The sequence below is a fragment of the Rhinatrema bivittatum genome, chromosome 12 (assembly GCF_901001135.1).
Source record: "Rhinatrema bivittatum chromosome 12, aRhiBiv1.1, whole genome shotgun sequence".
NCBI classification, from domain to species: Eukaryota; Metazoa; Chordata; class Amphibia; order Gymnophiona; family Rhinatrematidae; genus Rhinatrema; species Rhinatrema bivittatum.
The window spans coordinates 21,561,284-21,574,910 of NC_042626.1; the positions used below are offsets into that span (position 1 = coordinate 21,561,284).

Below are 13,627 nucleotides of genomic sequence, written 5' to 3' on the forward strand. Positions count from 1 at the left end.
ATAGTTTCTGTGTGTGTGCTGACTGGGCACTTCCTGTGGTAATATAGATATTGCCATTATCTTCACTTTGCTTTTTCTTCTAACTACACTGTTCCATAGAAGTGAGCAAGAAATAAAATATAAATGCAAAACTTCAGCTTAAGAGGATGAGCATGCATTATAGCTATGAAATTACCTTCAAATGGTGGGACAGCATTAGTGAGTGCTAGTTTTGTTCTATGGCTGGTGCTTTGGTCTTCTAGCTCGTGACACTTTCATGAACAGAGCGGCCTTCTGACGAGACATACTGCTTGCCAGGCTTGTGCCGTCATTCTGCTGCAGAGTAAGATCATGTTTCTGTGTAATCCTCCCACCCTCCTCTGCAGGTAGAGTTCACACGGGAGGTGGAGGAAGAAGACAAAACCAAGAGCTTGAAGTACAACAAACGCATCCTCTTCCAGCGGATGGCACCATACCCACAACGCAAGGTTATCACTTTCAACCGTTACACGGATGACTTTGAGTTCAATGTTAACTATGGAGATTTGAGCTTCTTGGGGCAGGAGGACCTGCAGTAAGTTGTGTGTGTGCATTCCTTGTTCATTTAAGATCAAATGTATTTAAAGGTTTATTCCATTTTGTGTTTGTTGGGGAAAAATGGTAAATGTATAGACCCTTTATTGACAGTTATGCATAAAAATAATTTGTGAGCTAGCCTCCTGAATAGAGTGGCACAGCTGTGCACTGAGTTTGATTCCTGGCTTAGCCTTTGCTTCCTGGGTCAGCCAGGGCTGGGGATATTGCAGAGGCAGATTTCCCTGTACGTTTCCAGATCAGTCCAGATGCCAGGGTTTGCATTCTTGCCAGCAGATGGAGACAAGGAAAGTTTTTTTTTACTGGCACTGCTACATATAACCATTTGTACCACCTGCAGTTCTTCAGTATTTTTTCGATTTTTAACTGATGATTTATGACCTTTTTTAATATAAAATGATGTATACATCATTTTATATAAAAAAAAAAAAGATCATCATAAATCATCAGTTAAAAATCGAAAAAATTGAAAACAAAAAGAAAAGTATAGAGACTGTTTGCCGCAGATGATTAGAGGTCCGGGCGGTTCTCCTTTGAACACACAGAGATTACGCTGTCAGGCTGCTTGATGCGGCCAAATATCTAAATTGAAGATTTAATTTGGGAAGTGGCATTGCAACAAGAGTTATTGAATACAACATTTCCTTTTTTTGATATAGATAGAGATGTACAGACATATCCAAAACCTATAGGACTGCGGTTTGTTTTTCGGATTCTTTATTGATATGAGGGCTTCAGTTCAGGAGGTTCCACCCTATGTTCTGTTTCCCGTAGAAAAAGGAGAATTAAATTTGAGTGGAGTGTGTTTTTTTGTTTTTTTTTTTTTTTCCCACTCAGTTTTTGGCTTGCTTACAGGCCAATACCGAGGGACTGCAGGTGGCACTCTGTTATGTAGCAGTGCCTGAAAGTGTTTTATTCTCTGCCTCCATCTGCTGGTAGGGATGCAAAACCCAATTGTCTGGACTGATCTATGGTATTCTAGGAAAGAAAATTAGCAGGTAAGAACCAATTTTTCCTTTACATACCAAACTAAGCGTTCCAGGTTAATGAGACAAACCTCTTCTGGAAGTGAATACTTGACAGAATTTTTGTCAAGGAAGAGAGTTGCCAAAGGTCTTCTGGGGAGGTAATGCTGCAAGTGATTTTAAATTGAAGCTCCTGCAGGTGTACCATTCTGAAAATCCAAGGGCCATGAAAGACTTTGCAAAACCAAATTTACCAGTCATTTGGAAATCTAACAAATGCCTGGGTGACTGCATACTTTTCAGGAGTGATTCATAGCATGTGGTGTGTGTGGGCTTTTTATTTTTTATTATCCTGCAGTGGAAATACTACTGTGCCAACAAAGGCATTTCTTCTCACAGACTGTCCCATGCCACCCAGTAAATCTAGGGCAGCAATGGCCAATTTGGGTCCTCAAGAGCCACAAACAGGCCTGGTTTTCAGGATATCCATAATGAACATACACGAGGCACATTTGCAAGCAAATCTATAACTATGAAATAGTCTATGGGAAAATGGGTTTAGATATTTGGAAACATTTGCCAAAAGTTATTTCTTCTGTGTATCAAGTGAATTGTAGGAGAAATAAAATCCCTGGATAGTTGCAAATGAAGGCTCATAGTACTAGGCCCCAGCTCTGGGTCCAGTTTGAGCTGGAAGTCCAAAAGAGCAGAAGGGAAGCTTCCAAGACAGTCAATAAAAGTAACATAGGACACTCCCTTCCCCACGCAGAGCTGTAAGCCAAAGATTTTAATTCCCAGGCGGACAGCTCCAGTCCTTGAGCTACATACGGATCTGTGTTTTATTTTTTTGTGTTTTAATAGAAAAAGCAAACATACACAGAGTATCATAGCAAAATCACAAACTGTGACAATAATAATCATATTACAATCTGCACAATACTTCCTGTGCACTAAACAGGATCATGAAGCAAACATATGTGACTTAAAAATAAGAGCGCACAGCCCCACAGTCGGAGACCAATAAAGATCCAATACTTGCCCCAAATCTTATCATATATTGCCAGATTCTTTTGCAGGGTAAATATGAACTTCTCAATCAGCGCAATCTCATGAACTTGTTTCTGCCAGTGGGAAATAAGTGGTTTTCTTCCAATGAGTCACATTTGCAAATCATGGGTTTGGTTTTTAGTGCATCCATAATGAGCATGCATGAGATTAAATTGATTGCACTACCTTCATTGTTTGAAAATATATTTCATGCATGCTCATTGTGGCAATCAAGCCTATTCATAGCTCTTGAACTGGAGTTGCTTCATCAGGAAGAGATATCTGAGTGAAGTCCTAGAATGTTTTGGCTGTGTTGGTTCATGCTTATTGTTCTGCTTTGGACTTGGGGCAGTGGGATAATTCTCTTCTTGGAGGACAAGCAGGAAGTTAGTCCTCCCCAGTCCGGAATGTTGATCTCAGATTCTAGAACTTTCGAACATGCCCGACTGAGCATATGCAGCTGTAATCACCACCCTGCCCCGTGGGCAGGTGGAGCAAAATCTGCCCGATGAGATAGGGCCGATCCATTCCCCAGTTCCGTTTATAGGAGGCAGGTTGTCTCTGTTTTACAGAGAATGGACCAGATGGATGTCAGATCAGTGGGTTCTCAAGGTGATAAGTCAAGATTACACTTTAGATTTTGTTCGGCGGCTTCACAACCGATTTCTGGTTTCACTATGTTCTTACCTGGAAAAATGCAGTAAAGGACTCTCTGCAGCGTTTGAGCGACCTCTGAGCTATCGTTCCAGTTCCTCGACCAGAGCAACAGGGAGGTCGTTACTCTATTTATTTTTCTATACAGATATTCGATTTGACGTATCACACCAGTTTACATACAACAGGATGTCTAAGGCAGGCCTTATGACATACAGTATAACAGATTAACAGATTAACTAATTAACTGAGTACATACAACTTGCTTTACATAATAACTTTTCTAATAGTAATATGTTCTAATTTAACTTACTGTGTACAGTGGCTGAGAGGGGAATTGGCAGAGCCAGGGGAGGGGGTGGCAGAAATCAGCTATCTGGAGGGAATGCTTTCTGAAAGAGCCAGGTTTTGAGATTCTTTCGGAAGGAAGGCGTCGAGGGGTCAGTTCTGAGAGAGGCCGGAAGGTTGTTCAAGAGGTGAGGGCCTACTATAGATGCAGCGCGTTCTCTTGTGGAGACTCGATGCACTTCCTTAATGGAGGGAGTAGTGAGTAAACATGTATTTGTTGAGCGGAGATTCCTGGTAGAGTTGCAGGGGGACAGTGGTCCTTGTAACCAACTAGCTTTATCATTATGGATTGCTTTGTGGATGAGCATGAAGGTTTTGTATTGAGAACTGAAAGGAACGGGTAGCCAGTGGAGTTGTTTGAGTGTGAGCGTGATGTATGTTTTTTTTTTTGCTATTTGTTAGTGCTCGTGCAGCTGCATTCTGAAGGAGCTGGAGGGGCTTGAGGGTGGCTGTGGGAAGGCCTGTTAGGAGGGCGTTGCAATAATCTAACTTGGCAAAGAGGAGGGATTGTAGTACTGTCCAGTAGTCTGGGGGGTGCAGTAGGAGTTGGAGTTTCTTAAGGATTTGTAGTTTGTAGAATCCTCCTTTTATCAGTATCTTGATATATTTAAAGTTCAGTTCCAAAAAAAGAGGGAGCTTTTCGTCCCATTCTCGACCTCAAGAGTCAACCGTTGTCTGCAGATTCCCAAGTTTCGAATGAAACCTCTCAGGTCAGTCATAGCCTCGGTACACAAGGGAGAGTTTCTAGCGTCTCTGGACCTCACCGAGGCCTATCTTCACATCGGCATTCGCTCCAATCATCAGAAGTTTCTCAGATTTTGCATTCTAGGACAGCATTATCAATTCAGGGCTCTCCCGTTCGGGTTAGCCATAGCTCCCAGAACATTTACCAAGGTAATGATTGTGGTGGCAGCACAACTCAGGAAGGAGGGTCTTTTGGTCCATCCATACCTAGATGACTGGTTAATTTGGGTGAAGTCAGAGTCTCTTTGTCGCTCAAAGGTCAGCAGAGTCATCAACCTCTTGCAATCCCTAGGCTGGGTGATCGAGGACAAGAGTCATGTAGTTCCTTCGCAGTCGCTGTAATTCCTGGGCACAATGTTCGATACTCTTCATGGGAGAGTGTTCCTTCCAGAACATGGCCTTCTCAAGTTGCAAGCACAAATCAGTCTTATTGTCCATTCCTATACCATGTGTACGGGATTATTTGAGAGTCCTCAGTTCAATGACATCCACTCTGGAATTGGTTCATTGGGCCTTTGCGCATATGAGGCCACTACAGTCCGCATTGCTTTCCCGCTGGAATCCGGTTTCGGAACAATACCGTCTTCCCCTTCCTCTTACAGAGAATGCTCGATCTAGTCTGGATTGATGGTTACAGTCGGTCAATCTATGGCGGGGAGTTCCTCTAGAGATTCTGGAGTAGACTGTCATCACCATGGATGCCAATCTTTCAGGCTGGGGGGCAGTATGTCAGAAAACATCTGTTCAGGGACAGTGGTCCAGCGAAGAAGCCGGTGGTCGATCAATCTGTTAAAGACCAGAGCGGTATGTTTAGCATTGCACACTCTTCAACCTCTCCTTTGCGGGAAGTTGTGCGGATTCTCTCCAACAATGTGACCACGGTAGCATACATCAACCGCCAGGGAGGAACTCAAAGCCATTTTGGTGGCGCGAGAAGCGCATCAGCTGATCACCCTGGGCAGAACAACATCTGCTCAGCATCGCAGCTTGTCACATTGCTGGAGTAGACAATGTCCAAGCTGACTTCCTCAGTCATCTCAACCCGGGGGAGTGGGAACTGTGCGAAGAAGCCTTTCAGATGATATGCAACAGGTGGTCCAAACTGGCAATGGATCTCATGGCAACATTCCAGAATTCCAAAGCCCCTTGGTTCTTCAGCCGCAGGAGGGAAAGAGGAGCAGAAGGAGTTAGACACTCTGGTTGTTCCTTGGCCAAAGGACGTTCTCTGTTTCCACCCTGGCCTCTGATCGGCAAGGTCCTGCGTCGGATAGAGCTTCAACGAGTCGACATTGTTTTAGTGGCTCCGGAATGGCCGCATTGTCCGAAGTTCACGGATTTGATCAGTCTGGTGCTGGACGGTCCTCTATGATTTCGGGATCTGTTGTCCCTCTGGTCTAAGGGGCCCGTTTGTTTGGAAGAGGTCGAACGCTTCTGTCTAGCGGCATGGTTTTTGAGAGGCGTCGGTTAAAGAACAAAGGCTATTCCGATGCGGTGGTGGCTACTTTATTGCGTTCTCATAAGCCTTCCACATCATTGGCGTATGTGAGAGTGTGGAGAGTTTTTGAAACTTGGTGTGTGGAGCACCAATTAGATCCGGGGCAGGCGTCCATATCTGATATTTTGTCATTTGTCCTGCAGTTCCTTACGAGTCCAAGTTGCAGCTCTTGGATGCTTTTGGGGTAAGGTATGTGGATTATCTTTGGCGGCTCATCCGGATGTGTCGCGTTTTCTCTGAGGCGCAAAGCATCTACATCCTCCGTTCCGGAACCCTTGTCCTGCTTGGAGTTTGAATTTGGTTCTCAGGGCTCTGTGTACGGCACCTTTTGAACCCCTTAAACAAATGACTTTGAAAAATCTTACTTGAAGGTGGTTTTCTTTGTGGCCATTTCCTCAGCTTGTAGGATTTCAGAGTTACAGGCCTTGTCCTGCAGAGAGCCGTTTCTTAGAATTTCCGATATGGGAGTTTCCTTACGTACTGTGCCTTCCTTTTTACCCAAAGTTGTTTCTTTTCATTTTAAATCAGTCTGTAGAGCTTCTGGCTTTTCCATGTCTAGATCGTACGGATCCTTCCTCTAAGGACCTCAAGAAAATGGATGTGCAACGTGTGCTGTTGCGTTATCTTGAAGTTACCAACAGTTTTCGAATGTCAGATCATTTGTTTGTTCTGTGGAATGGTCCTCGTAAGGGTCATAAAATTTCCAGGGATATGATTGCTCACTGGTTAAAGGAGACCATACGGTCAGCTTATCTTCTGGAAGGTTTGAGAGCTCATTCCACTAGGTTGCAAGCTATGTCATGGGCGGAGTGTCAACAGGTTTCTCCTCAGGAGATTTGTAAGGCAGTGACTTGGAAGTTGCTGCACACTTTTGCTCGTCATTACAGTTTTAGATGTCCAGGCTCCCAGTTCGGCAGCCTTTGGAGAGAGTGTTCTCCGAGCGGGACTCTGGGTCCCACCCCAAGTAAAACAGCTCTGTTACATCCCAGGGTCTGAACTGATCCAGGTACGTACAGGGAAAAGAAAATTTGGTTCTTACCTGCTGAGTTTCATAAGAACATGCCATACTGGGTCAGACCAAGGATCCATCAAGCCCAGCATCCTGTTTCTAACAGTGGCCAATCCAGGCCATAAGAACTTGGCAAGTACCTGTAGTACCATGGATCAGTCCAGAGGCCCACCCTTTAGGTCTAATTATAGCAATTATTTTTTTCTTCAGAGAGTCCGCTTGTTCATGGTTTTGGTGTATAAACAGCATTTCATGCTGTCTACTTTTTCAATGTTTGTTTATTTCCACGGTTCCTCGGGATTCTGCTTCCACTTAGGATTTGTGAGTAAGAATTTAGTTAGCCAGTTTTATTGGTTAGATTTCTGCTTTGATATCGTTCAATACTGATGGACTGCAGGTAGCACTCCAGAGTATAACGTCAGAGTCAGTAGAATGTTTCTCTGCCTCCCTCTGCTGGATTGGTGACACAACCCATGGTCTGGACTGATCCATAGTACTACAGGAACAAAAATTAACAGGCAAAAACCAATTTTCCTATTTTCCAAGTTCTGGCCAATACCGCCTTTAGCTTTTCTCACTTCCTAAGTTGTCCAAAGGGCCTTACTGCTCATCTGAACTATCCTGTAGACGGACAGGATGGATAGCCCTGCCCTTGACAGGGTGCAGCATGGGTGAGTTTCAGGCCTAACTTATCTCCCTGCTTGGGGTTTTGGGCTAGACATCCAATTCAGGGATTGCTGTTCAACCCCTGAAACTCTCTCTATGCTGTCCTGCTGGTCAGCTGTGTCTGGTGCTTTGGCATGTAGGGTCTGTCACAGACTCTGCTGCTGTTGCTGATTGTTCTTCCAAGCGTTGCCTGGGTTTTCCTGCTTATTGTGCCTGTTGGTCAACCATGGGTATGCTTCTACAGATGCATTCTGTCCTTAGGATGCCAGTGGACCGCAGTTTCTTTCTGGGGAGCTCTTGGGCCCCAGATAGTTGGGTTTTTTTTTTTTTTGTTATCTTATAGCAAAGGAAACTATGCAGCCTTCGTCCAAGAGTCATTCTCTTGTTTACATTTCTAGACTTTTTCTTGTATCCAGGAGGTTTTAAACCTACTGTCTTTGTCCAGGTTTCCTGATCTGAAACCCTGCTTGTAATGTTTTCCGTGATGCGGAGCATTTCTTGCAAGCACTCGCATCGCTCCTCTGCTTTAGGCGCCTTTGTTATGCATTGGGTTTTGTGTCTCTGTCGTTTCTGTGGTTTTCTCTTTGTAGAACTCAGCTCTTTTCCCGCCTAGACCCCTTTGTGGGACAACTGTGGGAGAGAAGTGGTGCTTTCAGCACGATGTGGTTTTCTGCTTTGTCTTGCTCGAACAGCCTATAGCTTGGGAATCGCCTATGTCTGAGGACTACCATCCTGCTTGCCCTCTGAGAAAGAGTTTCTTACCTGTAGCAGGTGTTCTCTGAGGACAGCAGGATGTTAGTCCTCATGAGATCCACTCGCCTCCCCTGGGACTCTGGACTAAGGGACTCTGCCTAGGGGGCAGGGTGATGACTATAGTTGCACATGCTCAGGGCATGTTTGAAAGTTCTAGAATCTTTGATCAAAATTCTGGACCGGGGGCTCCATCCAGTGATGTCACCCATGTGTGAGGACTACCATCCTGCTGTCCTCTGAGAACACCTGTTACAGGTAAGCAACTTTGCTTTCTCAGGGATTGGTAGGGTAAGGCTAAATGTTAGTTTCTTTATGGTTCTGCTTTTGATTTTAGAGTATTTGGCTCCTTGAATCTCACCACAGTGAAGCTGAATGGGGTTGGGGACAGTTTCCAGAAGAATTCAGATTACGAATCGAAAGGCATTAAGGCACATTTCAACATGGATGAGAGTGGAATTCTGGGGCTGGACAGGGTAAGTACTGAGATGTCGTACAAAGGGGGTGACAAAATCTGATGGAGAATGAAACCAACAGCCTAGGTGGTGAAGAGGTGGGTAAATAGACCAGATAAAACTTTCTGCCTCCACTCATATGAATTTACCCATGTTCATAGATGTGCACATGCTATGTTACTCCATTGCCGCCATCTTACCTTCTTTTTAGGTGGAGTCTGTGTTTGAAACTGTCATGGAAGAGAAACAAGAGGAGGAGTCGACTTTAACAAGTAAAAGTGTCTTGTGTTTGAATATTTGATACACTTTTTTTTTTTTTTTTTTTTAAATTATATGATGGGGATAATAAAACAATCTTTGTTGCTCTTTTTAAGAACTTGGAAATACAATTTCTAGTCTCTTTGGAGGTGGAAGCTCCCTGTCAGAAGACAAGGACAATGTAACAGAAACCATGCAGGTTAGCAAAGCAGACTTGTGAAGTGTGATGACGGATGCTACACCAGCAAAATGAGAGGAATGGGAGCAAAGAGAAGTACTGGGAAGGTGGAGGAGAAGGGCTTGAAACAAATACCTCACAGGGAGGGTGAAGGGAGAGAAGCTGCACCAGTTGAGGGAGGGGTGTTATGAAGGGATGCTGCATTGGTAGGGTGGGGGGAAAACGAGTAGAGAGAGAAGCTGTAACTAGCTTGGGGAGAAAGGGATGGGGGAATCGCTGGGTACATTCTCTGTATAAGAAACGTGCAGATACTGTCCACATGCACAGGAGGAAGAGGAGAGCCAGGCTGAGGTGGGAAGAGAGGAAGAACAAGGCAACGAAGCAGACAAGGACAAAGCAGAAGCTGGGGGAGAGGAAGAGAGAGAAACCACACAAGATAAGGCAGACAGTGAGTCTGAAACAAATGGCAAGAAACAAGAGAAAGATGAAGGCGAGAAATTGGAATCGCAGGTAAGCAACTTGTTTGCTTGTCATTCAGGCAAGGCAAGCATTGTGAGAGCAATTTTCAAAAAAAGCTGTTTGAAAATGGCTTGCCCTCAATGTGGGCAAAAGTTACATGCATGCTACCTACATTGTGTGGAGGCATTCCTGGCAGGGTTAGAGTGGAGGAGGTGGCAATGCACATAGTTTTGCATTTTCAAAACCACACATTGTTTTTGTTCGGAAAAAATACCCTCAGAAAAAGCCAGCTGCAAACGTGTAAGGGGTATTTTTTCCTGAGGCAATTTTCAAAGGGAAAGTATTTTCATACTCTGAAAATCGAAGCAAAGCACACGGGTAAAATTACCCATTGATTTTGCATCAATGTGGGCAGTTTTGAAATGACTCCATATCACAATGGAGAGAATTTCCTATGCTTAAAATACTCAAATTTCTTTTTAATCCACTCACTTTGGCAACAATTATTACATTATGTTCCAAATAGGGTTCACATGAGTGGATATTAATCTTCTAGACAGGTTCAAATTTCTGCCAAAAGGCCAAGAAGGGACTGTCCTCAGCTCATAGTGAAGATCCTGTACTTGGATTGTAACCCAAAGGCAGAGAAGCAATGCTTAAAATTTCTGCTTTAGGTTACCTAAACTTGTTGGTCCCCTTAGCAGTTCATACAGCTGCTTGCTAACTTAGTATGCATTTAGTGCCATAATGCTGGTGTCTTACAATGGATTCATGGTTAGCAGCTTTATTCCATGAACGTTCATATGCTGGGCCTGGATGTATTCTATCCTGTGATGGTCTGTTGAATTTGTACCACTGGAAACCAAGGAGGGCAGTCCGCGTATGCAGACAGTTAGTTTGTAAATTCATGCCAGTGAGGTGGACACACAAATTCTTTGACGTTATCAGTGGATTCTAGCATGTTTGCTGTTACAATGCTACTTTCCCTGGATCAGTCCAGACCGCTGAGTTATGCTTCCTTTCCAGCAGATGGAGACAGAGAAAAACTTGAAAGGCACCCCCTCTTAGTCTGGTGTGCCACCTGCAGTCCTTCAGTATTTCTCTGTCTCCAGCAGATGAAGGTTGCAGAACCTGCGGTCCTGATCCTTTAAAAATAAATAAATCAGTTAGCCTTCTATTGAGGAGGTCTTTGTACTTTTAATTTCCTCTGGTTAGATCAATTTGTTAAAAACAAAACAGAATAAGGAGAAAACAGGAGTACAAGTCCTCCCAAGGGGCTGAAGCCTATCCCGCTTGGTAGTAGGCACGGCTGGAGTTGGGGCCCTAAGAGCCTGTTTGCCCGGAGCTTCTTTGTTAAACCGGTGAGTAGGGGGTTTTACCAGTGGGCCGGTCCCTCCCCCTAACAGCCCAGAGACGTTGCCATTCCTCTGAGACCGGCTATTGCTAAGCTAGACCCAGGGGCGTTTCATTTCCCTGGTTGATGTGAGCAACAGGGGAAAAAAAATTCAAAAGGTCTCCCGGGTCTCCAGAGGGGATAGTTTTGTGCTAAGTTGTTTTTCCTTGTCGCAGCTCCATTGGAAATGCCACGGGGATCGCGGTGTACTGCCTGCAGGGAGCCGGCTGTGTGGCTCTCCCGCGATTGCCTCTGCTCCCGATGCATTCCCGGGGGAGAAGGTCCATCGGAGGTAGCTCATTGCGACAGGGGGGGGGGGGGGGGCGTCTCTCACGTGGTCCTGAGGTGCAGGGATGAATCTGCAGGCTCGGAAGCCTCGGCCTGCCCCGTTCCTGATCAGCGTGGGAACGGTGGCCATTTTGGATCCTCCAGGCTCATTGGCAGTGCAGGGCTTGGGGGGGAGGGGAATTTCCTCCACAAGTTTCCCAGTGGAATCTGAGCCCTGAGAGGCCTCGGGGCTCGATGCCTATTTCTCCCCGGGGGGGGGGGGCCTTAAAGAGACAGCACCCTTTTTCTTCCCAGTTTGTGTTTTTACTGCACAAAGCATATCTGGAGGCAGAAGCGGATTTACAGTCACAGGAGCCTCAGCCAGCGAAGGTATCCAGGCCTGCTGAGGGCCAGGATGCCCCTAGAATTCGGACGGTCCATGTGATTTCTGACACGTCGGGGGCAACTCAAGGCAAACCCCCGGATCTTTCCTTGCAGGACCCTCCCACCACAGACACAGACGATGAGGTTGACAAATCCGTCCCGGTTGAGAGAAATGATCCACGGGTGCTCAGATTGTTTTGAAGAAAGGAGCTTGATCCTATGATCCTCTCATGTTCGGGTTCCGCAACCAGTTTCTGAGCCTTCTACAGTGGATACTGTCCTGTCAGGTCTTCGGGCTCCCCCTAGGACTTTTCCTTTCCATCCAATGCTATTGCAGCTCATGACCCGGGAGTGGGACACACTGGAGGCCAGTCTGCAGGTCGGCTCCCCGCGTTTTCACCAAGGTGATGGTAGTAGTGGCGATGGCGGCTCTCAGGCGGGAAGGGATCTTGGTTCATCCCTACTTGGACGATTGGCTCATTCGGGCGAAGTCGGAGGACCTTTGCAAGATAGCAGTTCGCTCGGTCTTGCAGCATCTTCACTCTCGGATGGGTCTTCAATTTCTCCAAGAGCCATTTGGTCCTGTCCCAGGTGCTGGATTTCTTGGGAGCCCGATTCGACACGACTGTCGACAAAGTTTTTTCGAAGTTTACTGTTGAGCTGGTCTAGCCATTGGTTCTTAAATTTACTTCATTCTGCTATGGTATTGATTATACTGAAGGATCGCAGGTGGCACACCAGACTAAGAGGTGGGTGCCTTTCAAGTTTCTCTGTCTCCATCTGCTGGAAGGGAGGCATAACCCAGCAGTCTGGACTGGTCCGTGGTATTACAGGAATGAAAACTAGCAGCTAAGAACTAATTTTCCTTTTTTTTTTTTTTTTTTTTTAATTTTAATCTTTTGATTAACAGGAAAGTAAAGAGAAGGAAGATGCTGGGAAAGAGGAGGCTAAAAGCCCAAAAGGTGAGGCAAAAATAGAAGCAGCTAAAAAACCTACTGCCCCCAAGAAGCAGAAACTGGTGGATGAGATCCGTGTGGAGCTGGTTGTGAACGATGTGCTAGAGCCTCTGGAAGATGAACTCAAGAATTCCATGAAAAAGTACGTTGTGTGGCTTTATTTATATAGATGTATTTTTTTTTTCTTTTTACTGTTAGCCCCACCAACCTCCTAGCACAGAGGCAGGATAACAACCTGGTGAAGCATAGCCCCAGGAAATGGTGCACAAAGCTTTTGATAAAGTAATGTTTCGTCAAGGCGAAGCTAATGGAGCAGCTCCCTCTATGAATTCTCCACAGTGACTAATTTCTGGCTTTATTTTTTTTTTCCTTTTGTTTTAGGCTTCAGGACTTGACAGACAGAGACTTGGAAAAGCAAGAGAGAGAAAAGTCTGCTAATAGTCTGGAGGCTTTCATTTTTGAAACTCAGGTAAGATGTTTGCGAAGCACGACAGGATCTCTGTGTCTAACATTGCAGTATAGAGGTGCTGCAGGCCAGATTTCTAGCATGTGCTGTTTGCTGATTTATAGTATTGGAGTTGGATGATTTGTGTACTGATTTCTTTTGCTGAATTTGATTTTTTTTACTCACATACTTAGGACAAGTTGTACCAGAAAGAATTCCAGTTTGTCTCTACTGAGGAGCAGAGAGAAGAAATCTCCAGCAAACTCAGCCAGGCCTCCACCTGGCTGGAAGATGAAGGTTTCACAGCAACAACCAAGGTATGGACAGATAAGATTGGTAAAAAAAATTCTTACACTCATTTTGCAATTCCACATTCTCCATGATGACAGGTCCCATCTAAAATTTCTTGTATATGTTTTATATGTTTGTATTTAAAAGTTTTTAGGCACCCCCTGGTCAAATTGTATGTTTCAGTGTATCTCTAAATGAACAGAAGCTAACACAACCTCTACATTTGGGATGGCCAAACAGCCTGTAGGCCGGAACTGGCTCTTCGCCATCTTTTTTGTGGCCTGCCTATC

At 45.0% G+C, this 13,627-nt stretch overlaps 1 protein-coding gene across 4 annotated transcripts in view; it reads left to right on the forward strand.

Moving 5' to 3' along the window:
• HYOU1 (hypoxia up-regulated 1) overlaps window positions 1-13,627 on the forward strand; it is a 68,724-nt gene that overhangs the window by 20,629 nt on the left and 34,468 nt on the right. For all 4 annotated transcript variants that reach the window (XR_003852089.1, XM_029572368.1, XM_029572366.1 and 1 more), the window contains exons 13-20: window positions 366-553; window positions 8,589-8,727; window positions 8,918-8,978; window positions 9,081-9,163; window positions 9,470-9,652; window positions 12,556-12,743; window positions 12,983-13,070; window positions 13,241-13,363. Coding sequence is in view for 3 of the 4 variants with exons in the window: in XM_029572368.1 (XP_029428228.1) it covers window positions 366-553; window positions 8,589-8,727; window positions 8,918-8,978; window positions 9,081-9,163; window positions 9,470-9,652; window positions 12,556-12,743; window positions 12,983-13,070; window positions 13,241-13,363 (1,053 nt within the window). In the remaining variant the exon portion in view is untranslated. The remainder of the gene's footprint in view (window positions 1-365; window positions 554-8,588; window positions 8,728-8,917; window positions 8,979-9,080; window positions 9,164-9,469; window positions 9,653-12,555; window positions 12,744-12,982; window positions 13,071-13,240; window positions 13,364-13,627) is intronic.